Source organism: Pongo pygmaeus, chromosome 14 (genome assembly GCF_028885625.2).
Source record: "Pongo pygmaeus isolate AG05252 chromosome 14, NHGRI_mPonPyg2-v2.0_pri, whole genome shotgun sequence".
Taxonomy (NCBI): Eukaryota; Metazoa; Chordata; class Mammalia; order Primates; family Hominidae; genus Pongo; species Pongo pygmaeus.
Window position 1 is genome coordinate 25,484,140 of NC_072387.2, and position 24,044 is coordinate 25,508,183.

The 24,044-nt window shown below is 40.3% G+C and overlaps 1 protein-coding gene, 1 long non-coding RNA gene and 1 pseudogene across 8 annotated transcripts in view; 1 reads left to right on the forward strand and 2 right to left on the reverse strand.

The window, feature by feature from the left end:
* LOC129011872 (mitochondrial intermediate peptidase-like) overlaps positions 1-2,999 on the reverse strand; it is a 69,207-nt gene extending 66,208 nt beyond the window's left edge. For 3 of the 7 annotated variants that reach the window (XM_063650545.1, XM_063650546.1, XM_063650547.1), the window contains exons 1-2: positions 1,809-2,489; positions 1,389-1,441 (exon numbers count right to left, since the gene is read on the reverse strand). In XM_063650545.1, coding sequence (XP_063506615.1) covers positions 1,389-1,441; positions 1,809-2,283 — 528 coding nt within the window. In that variant the 5' untranslated portion in view covers positions 2,284-2,489. Of the gene's footprint in view, positions 1-1,388; positions 1,442-1,808 lie in introns of all 7 variants that reach the window. The other 4 variants (XM_063650543.1, XM_063650549.1, XM_063650548.1 and 1 more) reach the window with 4 other exon arrangements.
* A 9,750-nt stretch (positions 3,000-12,749) lies between these two features.
* Positions 12,750-18,030, forward strand: LOC134738000 (uncharacterized). The gene is made up of 3 exons (XR_010123476.1): positions 12,750-12,828; positions 13,601-13,732; positions 17,821-18,030. It is a non-coding gene; the product is annotated as an uncharacterized LOC134738000 (long non-coding RNA).
* The window catches only part of LOC129011871 (small ribosomal subunit protein mS31-like), a 63,066-nt pseudogene continuing 52,578 nt past the window's right edge, over positions 13,557-24,044 (reverse strand).

Sequence of the window (24,044 nt, forward strand, 5' to 3'; positions counted from 1 at the left end):
CATGAAGTGTGCCTGCTACTTTACGTAGGTTCTCATTTAAATCACACAATCCTACACAACAGAGTATCATTTTTTATAGATCAGGATACATGCTTTAAGAGGTTAGAAAAAACTTGTTTGAGGTCACAAATTAATATTGGGAAAGACAGAACTCGAACCCGCTCTGTACATCTGTAAAGCCCACACTTTTCCATACTTTTCTATTACAACTTATCTGTTTGAAAGTCTTCTCTCCTGAAAAGGTGAGCTTCCAGACCCAAGAGCCCTGCCCTTCATTTCTTTAACTAGCTATCCAATAGACCGTCTAACACAGGGGGGAACTCAACGGAAGAAACAAATGACCGGAGCAGACGCTAGGCTTTGTTAATTCACTTTGTAGGTGCTTAACACATAGATTTTCAGAAATACCAACAGGTAAACCTTCAGGCCTGACAAGCCCTACTGTTGCTACAAGAAGGGATGGATGAAGTTAAGCTAGTAATCGCTCTTCAAAATATATTACAAATTAAAAAAAAAAAAAAGAAAGTCAGTGGGGGACAAAGCAGAATCAGGACCAAACACAAACGTCATCTTTATACTGATTTAATCTGATTCAAGCACAGACTACTTCCACTTCCCAGTACAAGCTGCCCATATTGCTCTCGGGAATTCTAACTCTCGGATTACCAGTGACCCTAATGCTAAAAAACTGAGTAAACCTTTCTTTCCAAGGCAAAAACCAACTCTAAAATTTGAAAATCAGTGCCCAATATCATATACAAAAGAGAAAAATAAAGCTAAAATTAGTTATATCTCATCCACCCAAAATCAGGCTTCCCCTCACGTCTTTCTGCTCAGCGCCTACAAGTAGTTCTCACACCAACTATGTTCATATCAACACTACATACCCTTAAGGAAGGTGGTGTAGCAAATTTCACACAAAATAATTTTAAAATCGACAAAGCTGATAACGGAGATAAAACAAGAATTATACACCCTTTAGCTCAGTGCAACAATACCCCAGACTCCTCTTTATAAGGCAATACAGTATAATGAAAGGCAAAAATAAAAGTAATCCTTAACTAAAATGGACAAAATGTACAAACTCCAAGTAGAACAGGCATCAGTAAGTCCTTTCCAACCTTGCCTTCCTCTCACCTTTCATTTGCTCACTGAACAATTACTGAGGCCTACTGAATGCCAGGTACGACACTAGGCATGGTGCATATAAATAAGAAGCAAACAATGCAATCTAGTGACTTCCTGGGGTAAGAAATCAAAGTGGCCAATTCCATGGCACTATACGAAGTCAGACTCGTCTCAACAGAGTTTTGTGTTTCAAAACAAGAAAGCCCAAAGCTTTGAAATAAATTAATAGGTGATAGAATTTCAGGTATCAATTAAATTACCATTACTTGACTGCAGGCAGCCTTGTCCTTGGAAAAAGACCACGTGATGACGCCTGTGAAGGCACAGGGATAAAGAGGCCTCTTAAGACAGGCCTGTAGCGGTGGAGCTAAAGGGCTTTAGCCGGGGTGCCGCTGAGTGCAGGCAGAGGGCGGGTCCTGGCAGGCCGAATTCACCTCCACTGCCAGGACGAACTATTCGGATTCACGTGGAGCAAGGGGCTAACGCAGGCATTTCCTAAATCCAACACTCTGGGGAGGAGACCACTAAACCCGGCCCCTCATAGCAGAGGTGACCTTGCCTGTCACTGAGAGCGCACACAAGACCCCACTATACAAGCTGGGTTCGCTGCCCGCCTCCTCCCAGGCCCAAACAATCTCGCTCTGAGTGTCGCTGGCCGCGCGGAGCAGGGGCCGGCTTACTTCGGGGACCTAGGGGAGCTCCTCCTGCGCCACTCACTCCGCGCTCGCCAAACGGGTCCAAGCTACTGCCCTGGAACTTGACATTGAATGACATCGAAGGCGGCGCCCACCGGAGGCGAGCTGGTGCTGACCCTTCAGGCCGGATCCCGGCTTCAAGGCTGCCCCGGCCCGCCGCCTGCGCCGCAGAGCCGCTGCTCTGGCTCCGAAGCCGCCCAGTTTTCCGCCCAGCTTTCCGCCCAGCTTTCCGGGGCACAGCGTGGTGTCCCGGAGCAGTCCTTTCCTCCACCGTGAGAACCCTGTCCTGGGCGCAGCAACTTTTACCTGGAGCGCGCGTTCTGCGTTTCCAAGACAGCGGCCCACGCTGCCCCACGTGACGGCCCTGCTTCCGGGTCTGGGCGCGGCCTCGACTTGGGCACGTCGACGTCCAGAGAGCAAGAGCGTCGCTCCCATGCTTTCTCGGCCACCATCGCGGCATAGCGCCTCCTGTCTCTAGAGTAAAGAAAGGCTAGGGTTGCGCTTCCATCCTGCCCTGACTGGGGGCGCGGGGGCAGGCAATATCATGACATAATCGAATTCCAGTGGACATTATTTTTTGAGAGATGGTAGGTAGGTACTTGAGTAAACAAGAAATGCCCACCATAGGCCTGAAGGAGAAGTTTCCCTTTTAACCTACCCTCTTGGTAAATTCATCCTGCACTTCTAACTCTGGTTTCTCTGTCGGATAACTTGTTTTTACTCTTGCATAGCTCATTTAAAAATTTTAGATGGGAAATAGTGAAGGCAGTCTAATGGGATTTTCCCTGCAGGGTTTCAGACTTGCGTGGGACCCATGGTCCCTTTCTTCCTTCCCCTTTCTCTCTTTTGGAATGGACTGTCTGTCCTATGCCTGCCCCTGGCCCCCACTGTCTTTTAAAAGCGAATTAACTTGTCTGGTTTCACAGGATCACACATGGAGAGAAATTTTGCCACAGGATGAATCACAGTAGGCCTCCTATGTAACTTAAATGATGTAGATGGTGAGAAGAGTTGATGTGGAAAGTGTTAAAACTTTTGGAAATGTTGACATGGGGTGAAAATGTATTTTGCACAAGCGAAGGAAATCAACTTTGGGAATCAGAGGGCAGATTGTTACGGGTTGAGCTGTGTCTCCCCAAAAAGGTGATGAAGTCCTAACCCTCCGTACCGGTAAATGTGACCTTATTTGAAAATAGGGAGTTTGCAGATATGACTAAAATGGGTCATACTAGATTAGGGAAGCTGTCCTTGTAAGAAGAGGAAAATTTGGCTGATACAGGAGGAAGACAGCCACCTGAAGATGGAGGCGGGGACTGGAGCGATGCTGCTACCAGCTGCCAGAAGCTGGAAGCAGCAAGGCCGGATCCTCCCGTAGCCCCTTTGGAGGGAGCACGGCTCAGCTGCTGCGGTGATCTCAAACTTCCAGCCTACAGAACTGTGAGAAAGTCCATTTCTGTTGTTTAAAGCCTCCCAGTTTGTGTACTTTATTAGGGAAATCCTAGAAAACAAATAGGGATTCAAGTCTTATTATTTTAATAATAAGATATTGATTTGTTGGCCCACAGTTTGAAAAGATGCTGAATTACGGGAAGGACAATCAGTAGTTCCAATGTTCGGATATAATCAGAAAAATTAACCTCTTATTCCCCAGAATTTCTAAACCAATAGGACTCAAGACAAATGAATGTGATCATAGGTTAGAGTGTGAATGAAATTTACATTATGTTTATACGTAGAAGAGCTGGATATATAATTGTTTCGTTTTTATGTAATACCAAATTATATTTCAGAGAGACTTCTTTTTGTGTTTCTTGGAAACTTAGACAAGTTATTTTAGAAAAATCCTAGTGATTTTTTTCTCTTCACCCACTCCCTTCTCACTAAAAAAGAATTGTTTCATTGTCATGAAAATTAAATCTAGAATCCTAAAAAAAAATCAGAATCCTTTTTTAACCACTCATTTCAAAATTACTAAAAACATTAAAATTATCAGATTTTATTGAACTCATAATTAAGCAGCTGATCATTTGGTAAACCTTGGATAAACTATTTTGCTGGTTTTACTATACCTTTTGAGATACTGTTTCAAAAGAGAAAATATAAAGAACATAAGCATAATCCCAATTAGAAGAGTCAACAGGTGCTGCTTTCTGATGCAGGTACAGTTCAATCATTCTAATTCTAAATTACGAACCCTTTCGAGTCTGGCAGAAGAAAATGAATTGCCAGTGCATTTTCCTTTTTCTGCTTCAATTTTTAAATTATCAAGTACAAAGAGGATTTTTTTCTCGTTATCTTTAAAGATGTTCTCTTTTTCTTTTCAAAATTCGTTCTCTGTGTTTCCAGGTGCAGCAGTTTTTCCTCTTAGCCTTCGCATGTTAGTTGAGCCCATCAGTCCCAGACTTCTCGGACCCTGAGAGAACTTACGGTTCTTGTTCCAGTAGAAGAAAATAGCTAATCATTTGTTTGATTTGACCTGTATGATGTGACATTGAAAAATTGGTTACTAACCCTTAAAAATCTGGGAATTTCATAGAAAAATACAGATTTTTTAGTTCTTTTGCACCTTCCTGCATAGCAGTAGTCTATGGCACTAGGCTATGATAATACAGGCTTTTCTCAGCAAGGAATGGGCTTGCTGGCTTAATGACATTACAATCACTCCATTTTCTTTCATATTTCCTTGCTTCACTCATTTTCATTGCTTGTCTTAGACCTGTAAATATTCAAGGTTTTGTAATGCCTTGAGTAATACAAACCAAATTTCTTAGAATTTAAAAAATTAAACATTTATCTTAAATATTTTAGTTATTGTTTTCTCATAGTATACTTGCTGGATGGTGGTCAAGTTTTCTCATTCTCATTTTATCTTTTCCTGTCACTTTAGACTTTCTTAGCATGCAAAAAAGTTCAACTTTTTTATATATTTAATTTTGTTGTTTTTTTTTCAAAGAACTGAATTCAGTTTGAACCTTAAAAGAAGAAATTAGAAAATGTTTTAGAAAAAAATTTAATTTTTTCAGTATAAACATAAAAAGCATGTTGACATTTGTGGGATAAAAGAGACCAACAGGTTTATTTAACATTTTAAGATTTTTCTGACTTTATTTTTCAGTTTACTACATAGTTATAATTTTGTTTCTGTTTTAGCAAAAAGAATCATTTTACTTCCAAGAAAAACATTTTTTTGCTAAAAGTCATGTTACAATATTTGGAAGATTCTTGTTTCATGTAAAATCTGCTCATTATAGAAAGACATTTAATATTTTACAATTAAGTAGCTAATCAGTTTTGTTTTCTCTTCTCTTGGATTATATGTGATTTATTTCAAATATATATTATGCTTTACATAGAGAATAATCTGGGGACAACTTTGAAGCGCTAGAGTAGTTCATCAAATTGGAACCATTATATGGAAGAAAATACAAGCTCCTTTGTAGAAGATGCTATTTTGTATATTGCCTCACTAACTTTGTTACCGATTCAGTGATACCTGTCAGTTGTTTTCTCAGCTTTGTTTGTAAATTAGATAAAGGTGAATGCCTGAAGTACTAAGATCGTCGACAACTAATGACTCTTGATATTGAGGGTAGGAAAGTAGAAACACAGTGAATAATTAGACTCAAAATAATTCATAAATGTAATTTTGGACACAAAGTTATGTTTATTCTGTAAGCAAATAATTCAGAGAGACAGCAAGTGAGAGAGAAGAAGTGACTTGTTTTAATTTCTGATAACAGTTAAATGGTAGGCCAAGTTTGGTGGTTCATGCCTGTAATCCCAGCACTTCGGGAGGCCAAGGTGGGCAGATCACTTGAGGCTAGGAGTTTCAGACCAGCCTGGCTAACATGGTGAAATCCTGTGACTAACAAAATACAAAAAATTAGCTGGGCATGATGGCACGTGCCTGTAGTCCCAGCTTCTTGGGAGGCTGAGGTGGGAAGATTGCTTGAATCCAGGATGAGGAGATTGCAGTGAGCCGAGATTGTACCACTGCACGCTGGCCTGGCCAACAGAGCAAGACTGTATCAAAAAAAAAGGAAATGGTGAAATGAACCAAGATTTGCAAAAAGAGAGGGATGAAGGACATCTATAAGTAGCTCTTAAATCCCAGAGAATTCATGGTCTCTGCAGTTAATATTTTGCCATACTTTTACTGTCCTTTGTTACCACAACATTTCCTAGGTTTAGATTTAGATTGCTGGTATTGTCTAAACTAAAATAATCGTTATCTCAGTTATCATGCATATTGCAATGACATAGAAAAATATAGGAAATTATTATTTAATCTCATAACTACAATGAAGATAAAACCAATAGAAAGTCAACTCAAAACAGAAGGTCATATAGCACATTTACTCACAATTTTTTTTTTTTTTTTTTTGAGGAAAGTGAGCTATGCCTACATTTCTTTTTTTTTAATTAATTAATTAAATTATTATTATTATACTTTAGGTTTTAGGGTACATGTGCGCAATGTGCAGGTTAGTTACATATGTATACATGTGACATGCTGGTGCACTGCACCCACTAACTCGTCATCTAGCATTAGGTATATCTCCCAATGCTATCCCTCCCCCTTCCCCCACCCCACAACAGTCCCCAGAGTGTGATGTTCCCCTTCCTGTGTCCATGTGTTCTCATTGTTCAATTCCCACCTATGAGTGAGAATATGCGGTGTTTGGTTTTTTGTTCTTGCGATAGTTTACTGAGAATGATGATTTCCAATTTCATCCATGTCCTTACAAAGGACATGAACTCATCATTTTTTATGGCTGCATAGTATTCCATGGTGTCTATGTGCCACATTTTCTTAATCCAGTCTATCATTGTTGGACATTTGGGTTGGTTCCAAGTCTTTGCTATTGTGAATAATGCCGCAATAAACATACGTGTGCATGTGTCTTTATAGCAGCATGATTTATAGTCCTTTGGGTATATACCCAGTAATGGGATGGCCGGGCCAAATGGTATTTCTAGTTCTAGATCCCTGAGGAATCGCCACACTGACTTCCACAATGGTTGAACTAGTTTACAGTCCCACCAACAGTGTAAAATTGTTCCTATTTCTCCACATCCTCTCCAGCACCTATTGTTTCCTGACTTTTTAATGATCGCCATTCTAACTGGTGTGAGATGGTATCTCATTGTGGTTTTGATTTGCATTTCTCTGATGGCCAGTGATGGTGAGCATTTTTTCATGTGTTTTTTGGCTGCATAAATGTCTTCTTTTGAGAAGTGTCTGTTCATCTCCTTCGCCCACTTTTTGATGGGGTTGTTTGTTTTTTTCTTGTAAATTTGTTTGAGTTCATTGTAGATTCTGGATATTAGCCCTTTGTCAGATGAGTAGGCTGCAAAAACTTTCTCCCATTTTGTAGGTTGCCTGTTCACTCTGATGGTAGTTTCTTTTGCTGTGCAGAAGCTCTTTAGTTTAATTAGGTCCCATTTGTCAATTTTGGCTTTTGTTGCCATTGCTTTTGGTGTTTTAGACATGAAGTCCTTGCCCATGCCTGTGTCCTGAATGGTAATGCCTACGTTTTCTTCTAGGGTTTTTATGGTTTTAGGTCTAACATGTAAGTCTTTAATCCATCTTGAATTGATTTTTGTATAAGGTGTAAGGAAGGGATCCAGTTTCAGCTTTCTACATATGGCTAGCCAGTATTCCCAGCACCATTTATTAAATAGGGAATCCTTTCCCCATTGCTTGTTTTTCTAAGGTTTGTCAAAGATCAGATAGTTGTAGATATGCGGCGTTATTTCTGAGGGCTCTGTTCTGTTCCATTGATCTATATCTCTGTTTTGGTAGCAGTACCATATTGTTTTGGTTACTGTAGCCTTGTAGTATAGTTTGAAGTCAGGTAGCGTGATGCCTCCAGCTTTGTTCTTTTGGCTTAGGATTGACTTGGCGATGTGGGCTCTTTTTTGGTTCCATATGAACTTTGAAGTAGTTTTTTCCAATTCTGTGAAGAAAGTCATTGGTAGCTTGATGGGGATGGCATTGAATCTATAAATTACCTTGGGCAGTATGGCCATTTTCACGATATTGATTCTTCCTACCCATGAGCATGGAACGTACTTCCATTTGTTTGTATCCTCTTTTATTTCCTTGAGCAGTGGTTTGTAGTTCTCCTTGAAGAGGTCCTTCACATCCCTTCTAAGTTGGATTCCTAGGTATTTTATTCTCTTTGAAGCAATTGTGAATGGGCGTTCACTCATGATTTGGCTCTCTGTTTGTCTCCTGTTGGTGTATAAGAATGCTTGTGATTTTTGTACATTGATTTTGTATCCTGAGACTTTGCTGAAGTTGCTTATCAGCTTAAGGAGATTTTGGGCTGAGACAATGGGGTTTTCTAGATATACAATCATGTCATCTGCAAACAGGGACAATTTGACTTCCTCTTCTCCTAATTGAATACCCTTTATTTCCTTCTTCTGCCTAATTGCCCTGGCCAGAACTTCCAACACTGTGTTGAATAGGAGTGGTGAGAGAGGGCATCCCTGTCTTGTGCCAGTTTTCAAAGGGAATGCTTCCAGTTTTTGCCCATTCAGTATGATATTGGCTGTGGGTTTGTCATAGATAGCTCTTATTATTTTGAGATACGTCCCATCAATACCTAATTTATTGAGCATTTTTAGCATGAAGAGTTGTTGAATTTTGTCAAAGGCCTTTTCTGCATCTTTTGAGATAATCGTGGTTTTTGTTTTGTGGTTCTGTTTATATGCTGGATTACATTTATTGATTTGCGAATATTGAACCAGCCTTGCATTCCAGGGATGAAGCACACTTGATCATGGTGGATAAGCTTTTTGATGTGCTGCTGGATTCGGTTTGCCAGTATTTTATTGAGGATTTTTGCGTCAATGTTCATCAAGGATATTGGTCTAAAATTCTCTTTTTTGGTTGTGTCTCTGCCCGGCTTTGGTATCAGGAGGATGCTGGCCTCATAAAATGAGTTAGGGAGGATTCCCTCTTTTTCTATTGATTGGAATAGTTTCATAAGGAATGGTACCAGCTCCTCCTTGTACCTCTGGTAGAATTCGGCTGTGAATCCATCTGGTCCTGGACTTTTTTTGGTTGGTAAGATATTGATTATTGCTACAATTTCAGCTCCTGTTATTGGTCTATTCAGAGATTCAACTTCTTCCTGGTTTAGTCTTGGCAGAGTGTATGTGTCAAGGAATTTATCCATTTCTTCTAGATTTTCTAGTTTATTTGCGTAGAGGTGTTTACAGTATTCTCTGATGGTAGTTTGTATTTCTGTGGGATCGGTGGTGATATCCCCTTTATCATTTTTCATTGCATCTATTTGATTCTTCTCTCTTTTTTTCTTTATTAATCTTGCTAGCGGTCTATCAATTTTGTTGATCCTTTCAAAAAACCAGCTCCTGGATTCATTGATTTTTTGAAGGGTTTTTTGTGTCTCTATTTCCTTCAGTTCTGCTCTGATTTTAGTTATTTCTTGCCTTCTGCTAGCTTTTGAATGTGTTTGCTCTTGCTTTTCTAGTTCTTTTAATTGTGATGTTAGGGTGTCAATTTTGGATCTTTCCTGCTTTCTCTTGTGGGCATTTAGTGCTATAAATTTCCCTCTACACACTGCTTTGAATGTGTCCCAGAGATTCTGGTATGTTGTGTCTTGGTTCTCATTGGTTTCAAAGAACATCTTTATTTCTGCCTTCATTTCGTTATGTACCCAGTAGTCATTCAGGAGCAGGTTGTTCAGTTTCCATGTGGTTGAGCGGTTTTGAGTGAGATTCTTAATCCTGGGTTCTAGCTTGACTGCACTGTGATCTGAGAGATAGTTTGTTATAATTTCTGTTCTTTTACATTTGCTGAGGATAGCTTTACTTCCAACTATGTGGTCAATTTTGGAATAGGTGTGGTGTGGTGCTGAAAAGAATGTATATTCTGTTGATTTGGGGTGGAGAGTTCTGTAGATGTCTATTAGGTCTGCTTGCTGCAGAGCTGAGTTCAATTCCTGGGTATCCTTGTTGACTTTCTGTCTCGTTGATCTGTCTAATGTTGACAGTGGGGTGTTAAAGTCTCCCATTATTAATGTGTGGGAGTCTAAGTCTCTTTGTAGGTCACTCAGGACTTGCTTTATGAATCTGGGTGCTCCTGTATTGGGTGCATATATATTTAGGATAGTTAGCTCTTCTTGTTGAATTGATCCCTTTACCATTACATAATGGCCTTCTTTGTCTCTTTTGACCTTTGTTGGTTTAAAGTCTGTTTTATCAGAGACTAGGATTGCAACCCCTGCCTTTTTTTGTTTTCCATTTGCTTGGTAGATCTTCCTCCATCCTTTTATTTTGAGCCTATGTGTGTCTCTGCACGTGAGATGGGTTTCCTGAATACAGCACACTGATGGGTCTTGACTCTTGATCCAGTTTGCCAGTCTGTGTCTTTTAATTGGAGCATTTAGTCCATTTACATTTAAAGTTAATATTGTTATGTGTGAATTTGATCCTGTCATTATGATGTTAGCTGGTTATTTTGCTCGTTAGTTGATGCAGTCTCTTCCTAGTCTCGATAGTCTTTATGTTTTGGCATGATTTTGCAGCGGCTGGTACCGGCTGTGCCTTTCCATGTTTAGCGCTTCCTTCAGGAGCTCTTTTAGGGCAGGCCTGGTGGTGACAAAATCTCTCAACATTTGCTTGTCTGTAAAGTATTTTATTTCTCCTTCACTTATGAAGCTTAGTTTGGCTGGATATGAAATTCTGGGTTGAAAATTCTTTTCTTTAAGAATGTTGAATATTGGCCCCCACTCTCTTCTGGCTTGTAGAGTTTCTGCTGAGAGATCCGCTGTTAGTCTGACGGGCTTCCCTTTGAGGGTAACCCGACCTTTCTCTCTGGCTGCCCTTAACATTTTTTCCTTCATTTCAACTTTGGTGAATCTCACAATTATGTGTCTTGGAGTTGCTCTTCTTGAGGAGTATCTTTGTGGTGTTCTCTGTATTTCCTGAATCTGAATGTTGGCCTGCCTTGCTAGAGTGGGGAAGTTCTCCTGGATAATATCCTGCAGAGTGTTTTCCAGCTTGGTTCCATTCTCCCCGTCACTTTCAGGTACACCAATCAGATGTAGATTTGGTCTTTTCACATAGTCCCATATTTCTTGAGGCTTTGCTCATTTCTTTTTATTCTTTTTTCTCTAAACTTCCCTTCTCGCTTCATTTCATTCATTTCATCTTCCATCACTGATACCCTTTCTTCCATATGATCACATCAGTTCCTGAGGCTTCTGTATTCTTCACGTAGTTCTCGAGGCTTGGTTTTCAGCTCCATCAGCTCCTTTAAGCACTTCTCTGTATTGGTTATTCTAGTTATACATTCTTCTAAATTTTTTTCAAAGTTTTCAACTTCTTTGCCTTTGGTTTGAATATCCTCCCGTAGCTCGGAGTAATTTGATCATCTGAAGCCTTCTTCTCTCAGCTCATCAAAGTCATTCTCCATCCAGCTTTGATCCGTTGCTGGTGAGGAACTGCATTCCTTTGGAGGAGGAGAGGTGGTCTGCTTTTTAGAGTTTTCAGTTTTTCTGCTCTGTTTTTTCCCCATCTTTGTGGTTTTATCTACTTTTGGTCTTTGATGATGGTGATGTACAGATGGGTTTTTGGTGTGGATGTCCTTTCTGTTTGTTAGTTTTCCTTCTAACAGACAGGACCCTCAGCTGCAGGTCTGTTGGAGTACCCGGCCAGCCATGTGAGGAGTCAGTCTGCCCCTGCTGGTGGGTGCCTCCCAGTTAGGCTGCTCGAGGGTCAGGGGTCAGGGACCCACTTGAGGAGGCAGTCTGCCCATTCTCAGATCTCCAGCTGCATGCTGGGAGAACCACTGCTCTCTTCAAAGCTGTCAGACAGGGACATTTAAGTCTGCAGAGGTTACTGCTGTCTTTTTGTTTGTCTGTGCCCTGCCCCCAGAGGTGGAACCTACAGAGGCAGGCAGGCCTCCTTGAGCTGTGGTGGGCTCCACCCAGTTCGAGCTTCCCAGCTGCTTTGTTTACCTAAGCAAGCCTGGGCAATGGCAGGCGCCCCTCCCCCAGCCTAGCTGCCACCTTGCAGTTTGATCTCAGACTGCTGTGCTAGCAATCAGCGAGACTCCGTGGGCGTAGGACCCTCTGAGCCAGGTGCAGGATACAATCTCCTGGTGCGCTGTTTTTTAAGCCCATCGGAAAAGCGCAGTATTCGGGTGGGAGTGACCCGATTTTCCAGGTGCCATCTGCCACCCCTTTCTTTGACTAGGAAAGGGAACTCCCTGACCCCTTGTGCTTCCCGAGTGAGGCAATGCCTCGCCCTTCTTCGGCTCGCGCACGGTGCGCGCACCCACTGACCTGCGCCCACTGTCTGGTACTCCCTAGTGAGATGAACCTGGTACCTCAGATGGAAATGCAGAAATCACCCGTCTTCTGCGTCACTCACGCTGGGAGCTGCAGACCGGAGCTGTTCCCATTCGGCCATCTTGGCTCCTCCTCACTCACAATTTCTCTAAGTCCTAACACATATAACCCTGTAAGTCAAAAATAAAAAAATTCTTGGAAATAAATTGCATTCTTTTTGTTTTACTAAAGAAGAAGATAAATTTAAAAGAATATATCTGTGTTTTAATTGAAACTTCTCAGAAACAGAAGGTCAAATCCTGCTTGTTCTCACTTACAAGTGATAGCTAAATAATGTGTACACATGAACTTCGAGTGTGGAATGATAAACACTGAAGACTTGGGAGGCTGTGAGAGTGGCAGGGGGTGGGTACTGAGAAATTTCTTAATGGGTACAATGTACGTTACTCAGTTGATGGATGTACTAAAACACTAGACTTCACCACTACACAATATAACCATGTAACAAAATTGCACTTGTACCCCTTAAACTTATACCCCCCAACAAAGAGTGTGCCTATTTTTTTTTCAGTTGGATGTTTCTCTTCTTTTCCTCAAGGGCACTTAGGGCACTGGCACACACAGTTGGCATGATCCATCGGGAGACACGCCCTGGGAGCCCTGCACCTTCTCCACAGGTGGCCAAGCCATCCTTGGTGTAGACTCACGATGGAAACCTTGGAAATGTCTCCTTGGTGAATCACTGGAATTATTATAACCACTGACTCTCACAGGTTCTTCGGGTTCAGTGACGTTAAATTTGGTTTCTCCAAATTTAATAACAGTCTCTAAAATTGTGGAAAACACAGACAAATGAAATTGTTAGTTAGGGGAATGCTTTTCCTCCTTTTCTGTGTTTGTTTCCATGTGGGAGGGGCTTAACGACTATTACACTCCTGGCTTCTGTCTCCTCACTCAAAATTAGGGTGTGTGTGGAAGGAAAAGCTGGCATGTGTTGCCCAGCTCCTTCCTGGGACTTAACCAGCCCCCAGAGAGCATGTGCTCCCGGCTGTCCCTATGTGCCATAAAGTACATGTGAACAGGCCACTGAAGGTGGGTGGGGAGGGAGGAAACTGTTGGTACCCCTGTACCCAAGGTGTGTATAGAGGAGAGGGCGGGTATGGATGTTTGGGATTCAGTATTCAGATATAAGCCATATTCTCCAACATCAGCTTTATCAGTTTTAATGATTTATTCTGTTTCCCATTTGCTTTGTCTTTTTCCTATTTCTCAATTGCTTAAAAACCCTAGTCAGAAAGCAGGGGAGGTGGGGAGGTTTTTCTGAGTCACTTAAAACCTGGATTTGGATGGATTTCAGTTCCCAATTTACAATTAAAGCACAAAAAATTACTTCTTACTATTAACATCATCTTGGATCCTTGAGAGTTTCTTTTTGTTCACCAACTGCAGCCCCAAAGGGAGAATTGCTCTGTGGAGTGTCGAGTACCAGGCAGAGCTCCTCTACCTCCTCATAGAGCACATCGTCCATGAGCTCAAGGACGCAGGGCTTTTCAGTCTCACCTGGAAGAATAACGTCAGCAGGTCAGTCACATCCCATGGGGATATATCTACAACTAGAATGTGAGCACCATAAGGGCAAGGATGTTGATTTTTCCTTCCATATCACTGGAAGAAATAGAGTTTGGCATGTAATAAACCTTCAGTAGATATTTGCCAAATAAGTAAACAAATGTTTGAATATGTGCAATGACCAGCCCTTATCTGTATGGGGAATTTATTTAATATCTGTCTTTAAGCTCTGACGTTCATCTTAGAAAATAAAGGAAAAAAAGCAAATGCCAATTTTGTTTATGAATTTCTAGCATTACATTCAGAAAGCAAGATTAGTAGCCTTGCGCTGGTTGGTCATTGTTAATTTGACCTCAATACTAGTTTCTAGTATTATTAACTTTTGACTTAGTAAACAAATCATTGCACTAAGAACCCTGCCTTACGTTTAATTCCCAGCACAGTGTTTTCTGTGTGGGCCTACTGTGCTCCGAATTGTGTCTCTGGAGATTTGACAAGATGTGTCTTTAAAAACTGCTCTTAGTTAATACATGTGTAATTCAGTGAAAGAAAGCCGCACATCATACATTCTTTGTGTGCCATGTGTTGCTTATAGCCTTTAGGGCTGCATATGCATATCATCTTGGAAGCACTAACGTGGCTTCGAAAAAATTTTTCCTGAGCCTGTACAAAATGTGGTTTTGAAAAGTGAGCAATGTCAACATCTTGAATTCAGTGAAAGAAAACAGGACACCATCTGGGATTTTGGCACAAAGCTTGCATTTACCTTTTAAGACTAGATACATTTTCTGTATGGGCCTACTATGCTCAGAATTGTGTTTTCTGAGGTTTGACAGGATGTGTCTTTGAAAACTGCCCTTAATTAATACATGTTGAATTCAGTGAAAGATCACGGCAAATAATAAATTATTTTTGTGCCATATCTTTCTTTTAGCATTTAGGGCTTTATGTGCATATATTCCTGAAAGTACTAACTGAGGTTTGAAATACTTTATTCTGAGCTTGTGCAAAATGTGTTTTTAAAAAGCGATCAATATCAAAATATGTTGAATTCAGTGAAAGAAAAGACCACCACATCTAGGATTGTGGCACAAAGCTCATGCTTACCTTTCAGGGCCAGATATTCACATTTTCTGTGTAAGCCTACTGAAAAGCCAGGCCTGCATGAGTACGCTCAGACAGTTGCAAAGCGGTTCCACTCTCTCACCTTGGGGTTCACTCCCATTCCCACTGTGTCCCCTGTCAGCAGGAAGAAGCCAGAGCGATCGATGGCCTTTTCCCATCTTCACAGCCTACACCTTAAGGTTAAGGTGTTATAAAACCCAAAGGGAGGGATTGAAACTGCCTTTGCAAAATTATGACTGAGAGAGTGAAAGAGATCTAACCAGACTCCGCCTTGCTTGTAACCTCCTTGTTCATTCCTGGGTGTAGGCTGAACTAATGTTGGGAGAAACTTAGCTTATAGTTTAAACAAAGACGGTAACAGCCCTTTCCCAAAGCAGACCTCTTTCTTGCCTGGGAACTAGATTGCCTTTCTAGGACTAACATTAGCCACAAGATTAGAAATTGTGATTTAGGAGTCATGCAACTGGAGGCTACAAGGTTCTGACCCTCCCTAAACTGAAATGACTGGAAAGTAAATTGTAAACAACCACATCAATTCCATGTCAGTAAAGGAGAGACGACATCAAACTTCATTACAGAAGCCAAGCCTGACCCAAATCAAGGTCAGTGGAAGCTGTGTACCAAGCGCCCTGGTGAGAGTCTGGATGCTGTATCAGTATTGCGGCTGACATACTAGTATCGTAGGTGTCATGTCAGTCTTGGGGGTGTCAGTATTACAGGTGTCATATGAGTCTTAGGGGTGTCACAGCAGTCTTGCAAGTGTCATAGCAGTATTGTAGATGTCATATCAGTATTGCGGGTGTCATATCTGTATTGTGGGTATCATATCAGTATTGCGGGTGTCATATCTGTATTGTGGGTGTCATATCAGTATTGTGGGTGTCATATCAGTATTGCAGGTGTCATATCTGTACTGTGGGTGTCATATCAGTATTGCGGGTGTCATATCTGTATTGTGGGTGTCATATCAGTATTGTGGGTGTCATATCCGTATTGCAGGTGTCATATCAGTCTTACAGGTGTCATCAGTATTGCAGGCATCAGATGAGTCTTATGGGCATCATATCAGTATTACGGGTGTCATATGAGTCTTAGGAGTGTCATATGAATCTTGTGGGTGTCATATCAGTCTTATGGGTGTCATATCTGTATTTTGGGCATCACATGAGTCTTATGGGCGTCACAGCCCTCTTGCAGGTGTCATTTGTATTGTGGGTGTCACATCAGTATTGTGGGTGTCACATCAGTCTTATGGGTGTCACAGCAGTCTTGGTGTCACCTCTGTATTATGGTATCAGATTTGTATTGGGGTGTCACATCTGTATTGCAGGTGTTATATCAGTCTATGGATGTCATATCAGTATTGTGGGCATCATCTCAGTCTTACGGGTGTCATATCAGTATTACAATATGTCATGATATGCCACACCAGTATGACACCTCTTCCAAAAACCCTCACAGACATACCTAGACATAGTGCTTTAACAGCTCTCTGTGTATCCCTTAATCCAGTCATGTTGACACCTAGACTTAACTATCACAGTAATTCATGGCAAAAATTTTAGAATTTTTAAAAATTGTATAATGAAAGCTGGGCAACATAGCCAGACACTGTCCCTACAAAAGTATTTTTAACAATTAGCTGGTCATGGTGGCACACATGTGTAGTTCCAGTTACTCTGGAGGCTGAGGTGGGTGGATCTTTTGAGCCCAGGAGATTGAGGCTGCAGAGCTAGGATCGTGCCACTGCATTCCAGCCTGGGCAACAGTGTGAAGCTCTCTCAGAAAACAATCAGCAGTACTAATATTCTTAGGAATAAATTTAACCAAGGTACCAGACTTGAACATGGAAAATGTCAAAACATTGCTGAAATAAATTCAAGAAAGCATGAATAAATGGAAAGACACCTCATGTTCATAAACTAGAAGACACTAATTTTTAAGATGGCAATACTACACAAAGCCATCTACAAATTTATTGCAATTCCTGTTAAAATCCCAAAGTCCTTTCGGCAGAAATCTACAAGCTGATCCTAACATTTATATGAAATTTCATGGGATCCAGAATAGCCAAAATAATGTCAAAAAAAGACCAACTCAGAGGCTCACATTTCCAAATTTCAAATCTTACTACAAAGCAACAACAATAAAAACAGCATGATGCTGGCGTAAGGACACATGTATAGATCAATAGAACCGAATGTTGAATCCAGAAATAAACCCATACTTCTTATGATCTTTTTTTTTTTTGAGGCAGGGAGACTCACTCTGTCTCCCAGGCTGGAGTACAGTGGCATGATTATGGCTCACTGCAGCCTCTAACTCCTGGGCTCAAGTGATCCTCCTGCCTCAGCCTACCAAGTAGCTGGGACTACAGGTATGCACCACCACACCTGGCTAATTTTTTTATTTTTTTGTAGAGGTGGAGTCTTGCTATCTTGCCCAGGCTGGCCTGGAACTCCTGGTCTCAAGTGATACTCCGCTGTTGGCCTCCCAGAGCATTGAGATGATGGGTGTATGCCACCACGTCTGGCCTGTTGATTTTTAAAAATGGATTTTTTTTCTTTTCTGTCTTTTTTTTTGAGGCAGGGACTCACTCTGTTGCCCAGGTTGGAGTGCAGTTGTGTGAACACGGCTTACTGCAGCCTCAACCTCCCAGGCTCAAGCAATCCTCCCTCCTCTGTCTGCCGAGTAACTAGGACTACAGACATGAGCCACCACACTCAGCTAATTTTTAAATTATTTGTAGAGACAGAGTTTCCTTGAGTTGCCCAGACTGGCCTCAAACTCCTGGGTTCAAGCAAGCCTCCAACCTCAGTGTCTCAAAGTGCTGGGATTATAGGCATGAGCCACCACCTCCAGCCTGGAATTGTTTTCATAATTACATTCTCATGTTTGTTGCTAGTGTCTAGAAATACAACAGATTACCATGTGTTGACATTTTGTGCTGTAACTTTGCTGAATTTATTCACTAGTTTTAATAAGTGAATAAGGAGGAGCAGCGAGGACGGCGTGGGCTGTGGAGCGGAGCACAATGACAGCGCCTTCCTGGAGCCTGGGTATGACATCTGCCTGGAAGATCTTGGCGATCTCCACAGAGCTGCCTGGAGGGGCACAGTTCCCAGAGTGGAGCTCATTCTCATGCTCAGGAACCCTGGCTTGGACAAGAGAGACAAGAAGAAGAGGTAACGGGCCGGGCGGGGGCTGGGAGGGTGGGGAACTGGGAGAAGCCCTTTCCCTGGGGGATGGGGTGGGGTGCGCCCTCCTGTCACTGGCCCAGCTTTCTCGCCTCCGCAGGCCCCGCAGCACCTGGGATGTGGAAGCCTTGGAGGAGTCAGGGCCCAGGCCTCTTCATGAGCCCCAAAACGAAAACCACACGCAGCCATGATTTCCCTATTTCTCCTGATTTCCCTCTTTCTCCGGATTCCAACTGCATCTTTATATCTAAAAATTTTTGGCTTACCACACGGGGAGCTAAAAAAGCAACTCTTACCTGATATGTACTCAGAGGTGCACTGGGTTTTAAACTGTCCATCACACAAGCCAAACCAGGTTCCACAAAACAGGAAACAGGAACCTAAGTAGTTCCATTGTTTTTGTGCTCAAAAACATGGGGTGCTCTATCCCAAGTTCTGAAGCAACTAAAATTAATGTTGTCACTTGCAATACTAATGAGAGGATGACTGGAGTAAGCTATTTTGTTCTGCAGCAGAAGACTCTTGTGATCAAATTGATACCTCAGGTAAACTGTTGGAGTTATTTTCAAGCCTTCATAAAAGCACGGCCAGTTAAGGTTGTGTCCAAATTCAAGTAGAGTTTGTACCAAGTCGAAAAGAGTCTCATACTCTTTATTTGGTTGTAGAGAAGAGAAAATTAAGTTTCTTTACCTATGACTTCTCTAATGTTTCTCTGGAGGGCTCTATTAGGGACTATTTCAACAAATATGACATTTTCCCTTCCTTTGGCTGCAGTTGTGACAGCCTCGATGAAACCAACTGGCTCTGGAATGTTCCTGTATCAATATTTGCCAGTAGTCAAATCTTCACAAGCTGTTTTTCCTGTTGTTATTGAAATCAGTTCCATTTCTGGCTCCATCCTCCCCAAATTTCCAATGTTCTCTTTAATGTCTTTGCACACTGGATCCATCATATAATTGTGATTAGCAGCTGGAACTGACAGGATATATGAAAATATCCTGCTTTTCTCAAACTGCTGAGCCACCTCTTCATGACACTTGGCTGTAGCTTCTGCCTCTCCTGACAGGATACAGGAGCAAGGACTGTTAAAGGCTGCCATGCACATTCTTCTGGAGAAGGACACCAGAGCCTTCGAGATTTCTGTTCTCGGAATCTATAAAGGCTCTAAAAAATGAAGTATATATCTTTTAAAAATAAAAAATAAATAAATCATAACTGCATACAATTAGATCTAGTACATACTGCACTATTGTAATGATCTCATAGCCACCTCCTGTTGCTATTGCAGTGAACTCAAGTGTTGCAGGTACCCACTTAAAACACCAAGTGATGCTCATCATCTTCACAGATGCAGTTCGTCTTGCCAGCAAATCATGTTTCATAGTGAAAGTGACCTCTCGTGGTACTCATGTAGTTTTCTTTTTAAAATTATTTGTATGAGGCATAGTAGGTATATATTTATAAAATACATGAGATATTTTGGTAGAGGCATACAATCAATGTATAATAATTACATCAGGGTAAATAGGTATTCATCATCTCAAACATTTATCATTTCTTTGAGTTACATTCTGATTATACTATTTTTAAATGCACAATAAAATATTGTTGACTGTAGTCACCCTGTTCTGCTGTCAAGTAGTAGATCTTATTCATTTTATCTAACTATATATTTTTTACCCATTAACCATCCTCACTTATCTCCAACCCCCACTACCCTTCCCAACCTCTGGTAACCTTCATTCAATTCTCTATGTTCATGAGTTTCATTGTTTTAATTTTTAGCTCCCACAAGTGAGTGAGAAGTCTTTCTGTGCCTGGCTTATTTCCCTTGACATAATGACCTCTAGTTCCTTCAATGTTATTGCAAATGCCAGAATCTCATTCTTTTCTATGGTTGAATAGTGCTCCATTTTGTGTGTGTGTGTGTGTGTGTGTGTGTGTGCATATATATATATATCTCACATCTTCTTTATCTATTTTCCTGTTGATGGTCACATAGCTTGCTTCCAAATATTGGCTGTTGTGAATAGTGCTGCAGTAAACTTGGAAGTACCAATCTCTCTTGGACATACTGATTTCCATTCCTTTGGATAAATACCCAAATGCTCTCTTTAACATCTTTTCACACTGGATCCATCATATAATTGTGCATAATAGCAGCTGGAACTGAGAGGATATAGAAATATGCTGCTTTTCTCAAACTGCTGAGCCACCTCTTCATGATACTTGGCTATAGCATCTGCCTCTCCTGATGGGGTACAGGAGCAAAGACTGTTAAAGGGGGACTGCAGGATCATACGGCAGTTCTTTTTTTAGTTTTTTGAGGAAGCTCCATGCTGTTCTCCATAGTGATTGTACTGATCTACATTCCCAACAACAGTGGATGAGGGTTCCCTTTTCTCTATATCCTTGCCAGCATTTGTTGTTGCTTGTCTTTTGTATCAAAGCCTTTTCTAGTGGGGTGAGATGTTATCTCATTGTAGTTTTGATTTGCATTTCCTTGATGATCAATGATGTTGAGCACCTTTCTATATACCTGTTTGCCATTTGTATGCCACTGTGTGCCTGTTTGCCATTTCTTCTTTTGAGAAATGTCTATTGAGATATTTTGCCCATTTTAAAATCAGATTATTAGATTTTTTTTCCTATTGAGTGGTTTGATCTCCTTATATATTCTGGTTATTAATCTCTTGTCAGATGGATAGTTTGCAAATATTTTCTCCCATTCTGTGGGTTATCTCCTCACTTTGTTGATTGTCTCCTTTGCTGTGTAGAAGCTTTGGAGTTTGACATGATCCTATTTGTCTATTTTTGTTCTGGTTGTTTGTGCTTCAGGGGTATTACTCAATAAATCTTTGCCCAGACCAATGTTCTGAAGTTTCCCAAATGTTCTCTTTCAGTAGATTCATAGTTTGACATCTTAGATTTAGGTCTTTAATGCATTCGATTTTTGTGTGTGATGAGAGACACAGATCTAGTTTCATTCTTCTAAATATGGATATCCAATTTTCACAGCACCATTAATTGAAGACACTGTCTTTTCACCAATGCATGTTCTTGGTATTTTTGTTGAATTGAGTTCCCTATAGAGGTATGCATTTATTTCTGGCCTCTCTATTCTGTTGCACTGGTCCATGTGTCTTTTTTTATGCCAGTTACCATGCTGCTTTGGTTACCATAGCTCTGTAGTATAATTTTAAGTCAGGTTATGTAATTCCTTCAGTTTTGTTCTGCTCAGAATGGCTTTGGCTATTCTGGGTATTTTCTGATTCCATCAGAAAATTTTAGGATTATTGTTTCTATTTCTGTGAAGAATATCACTGGTATGTTGATAGGGACTTCATTGACTCTGTAGATTGCTTTGCATAGGATGGACATTTTAACGATATGGATTTTTCCAATCCATGAAAATGGAATATTTTTTCAATTTTGTCTCCTCTTCCATTTCTTGAATCAGTGTTTTATAGTTCTTACTGTAGAGGTCTTTCACTTCTTAGGTGAAGTGTATTCCTACATATCTTATTTTGTTTTAGCTATTGCAAATGACATTAGTTTCTGATTTCTTTTTCAGATTGTTCAATGTTGGTATATACAAGGGCTACTGATTTTGTATGTTTATTTTTTATCCTGCAACTTTACTGAATTTGTTTATCAGTTCTTAGGGGGAGTCTTTAGGTTTCCCAAATATAAAATTATATCATCTTCAAACAAGGGTAATTTTACTTTTTCCTTTCCAAATAGATCCCCTTTGTTTCTTTCTCTTGTCTCAATGCTCTAGCTAGGACTTCTTGTTTTTTTCATCATGTTTAATTTAATAGTGTAAATCATAGAACCCAAAGAAAGTACCACTAGTGTTGCATAAAGTGCTTCCAAGAAGCAGAGAAATAACATAACAATATAAGAAAAAGCTGATTTGCTTGATATGTACCATAGTTTGAGGTCTGTATCTTTGTCTGCATTTTCAGAAAGATGGTTCATCTCAGAAACACATGAAGTAAACTTATGGTATTGATAAATTCAGTACAGTACTGTAAATATACTTTATCTTCCTTATAATTTTCTTAACATTTCCTTTTCTCTAGCTTACTTTTGTACAAATATGGTATATAATACATAAAACATACAAAATATGTGTTCCTTGACTGTTTATGTTATGGGTAAGGCTACTCATCCACAGTAAGCTATTAGTAGTTAAGTTTTGGGAAGTCAAAAGTTATATGTGAATTTCTATGATGTCCCTACTCCCCAGATTGTCCAAGGGTGGTCAACTGTACTTAAAAAAAAATTAGAATGAACCATGTGGGATTGAATTGAAATAGAAAGTATCAACAAAAACTCATGGTTTTGAATATATTTTGACACTGAAATGTGGATTAATGTAAGCATGTATGCCTGCGTATTTATGTATACCCATATATTTCTCTGCTTTGTTCATGGAGTAGGTCTGTGAGCAATGACAATCCCAATGCAAATATCCACACCTACCTCAACTAGTGGCCAGAATTTGGTTTCTAAATACCATTTTCCCCCAGAAGAAATCTAGTCTTCTAGGAAAATAGCTGATTTCAGATCTGGGGCAGAGAAATAGATGATAAGCTTGGAACAGCGTGTGCCATAAAGAAATGCTTAAACGATGATGGCAATGAATTAATGTCCAAAAGACATGAAATCAGCTTGAAATGGTGAACACTGGCTGAGTCTGGGAGTATTTGAACACCAAAAGAATATTTTCCCTTCTCCCCTGTTTATTGCTTTTGTTTTGTTTCATTTTTTAATCCATGTAGATGGCATGAAAGAATAAGAAAATCATCATGTGGCCACCATCATCAGAATTAATTCAAGTAAGAATCATCAAGCAGCCAGGCCCAGTGGCTCATGCCTATAATTCTGGCACTTTGGGAGACTGAGGGGAGCTGATCCTTGAGCCCAGGAGTTAGAGATACAAGCCTGGGCTACATGGCAAAACCCCATCTCTACAAAAAATACAAAAATTAGCCAGGCATGATGGTGCATGCCTATAGTCCTAGCTACTTGGGAGGCTGAGGTGGGAGGATTGCTTGAGCCTGGAAGATTGAGGCTGCAGTGAGCCAAGATTGTGCAAGTGCACTCCAGCCAAGGCAAATAGAGCAAGACCATGATCTCCAAAAATAAATAAATAAAAGGAAAAAATCAATGCAATGCTAAATCGAGTGGGTGAAATTTTGAGGAGCAACTGGAGATTTATAGAGCCACAAAGTATTGCCACAGAGGATATTGGTGAAATACAAAAGGTAAACAGTAACTTTACTATGGACAAATCTGACTGACGATACTCCTTAACCAAAGAATCAAAGTCAACACTGGCCAGCAATGAAACCAAGTGACAGCCTACAGATATGCTGCATTCGGAAGAAGTCAGCATTACCTGTGTGACATTCCTGCCTCAGTGACATAATCTGAATCTAATCATGAGAAAACATCATATGAACCCAAACTGAGAGAAAAATCAGTAAAATAAGTGACCCATACTCTTCAAAAACATGGATGTTATGAAAATCAAAGAAAGGGTACAAAACTGTCCCAGATTAAAGGAGAATAAAGAAAGAGGACAATTGGACTCAACACATCATGAATTGTAAAAATTTCCCATCTTGGATTTTCTTTGGCTATAAAGGATATTATGGGGAAAACTGGCAAAATCTTAATAAGATCTGTCGATTATATACTAACATTGAATCAATTTCAGTTTCTTGCTTTTGATAATGATCACCATAGTTATGTAAGAAAATTCCTTCTTTTTAGGAAATATATAGTAAAGTATTTAGAAATAAAGAGGCATCATGTCTGTGACTCACAAATGGTTCAGGAAGAAAAATCTATATTATGTACCTATATTTATATTTATCTAGAAAGAGAAGAGGAAAAGAAGGAGAAAGAGTAAAGCAAATGCAGTAAAATATTAAAATTTGGGGAATGGAACCCAAGACTTTTTGGTCCTATTCTTTTAATTTTTCTTTAAG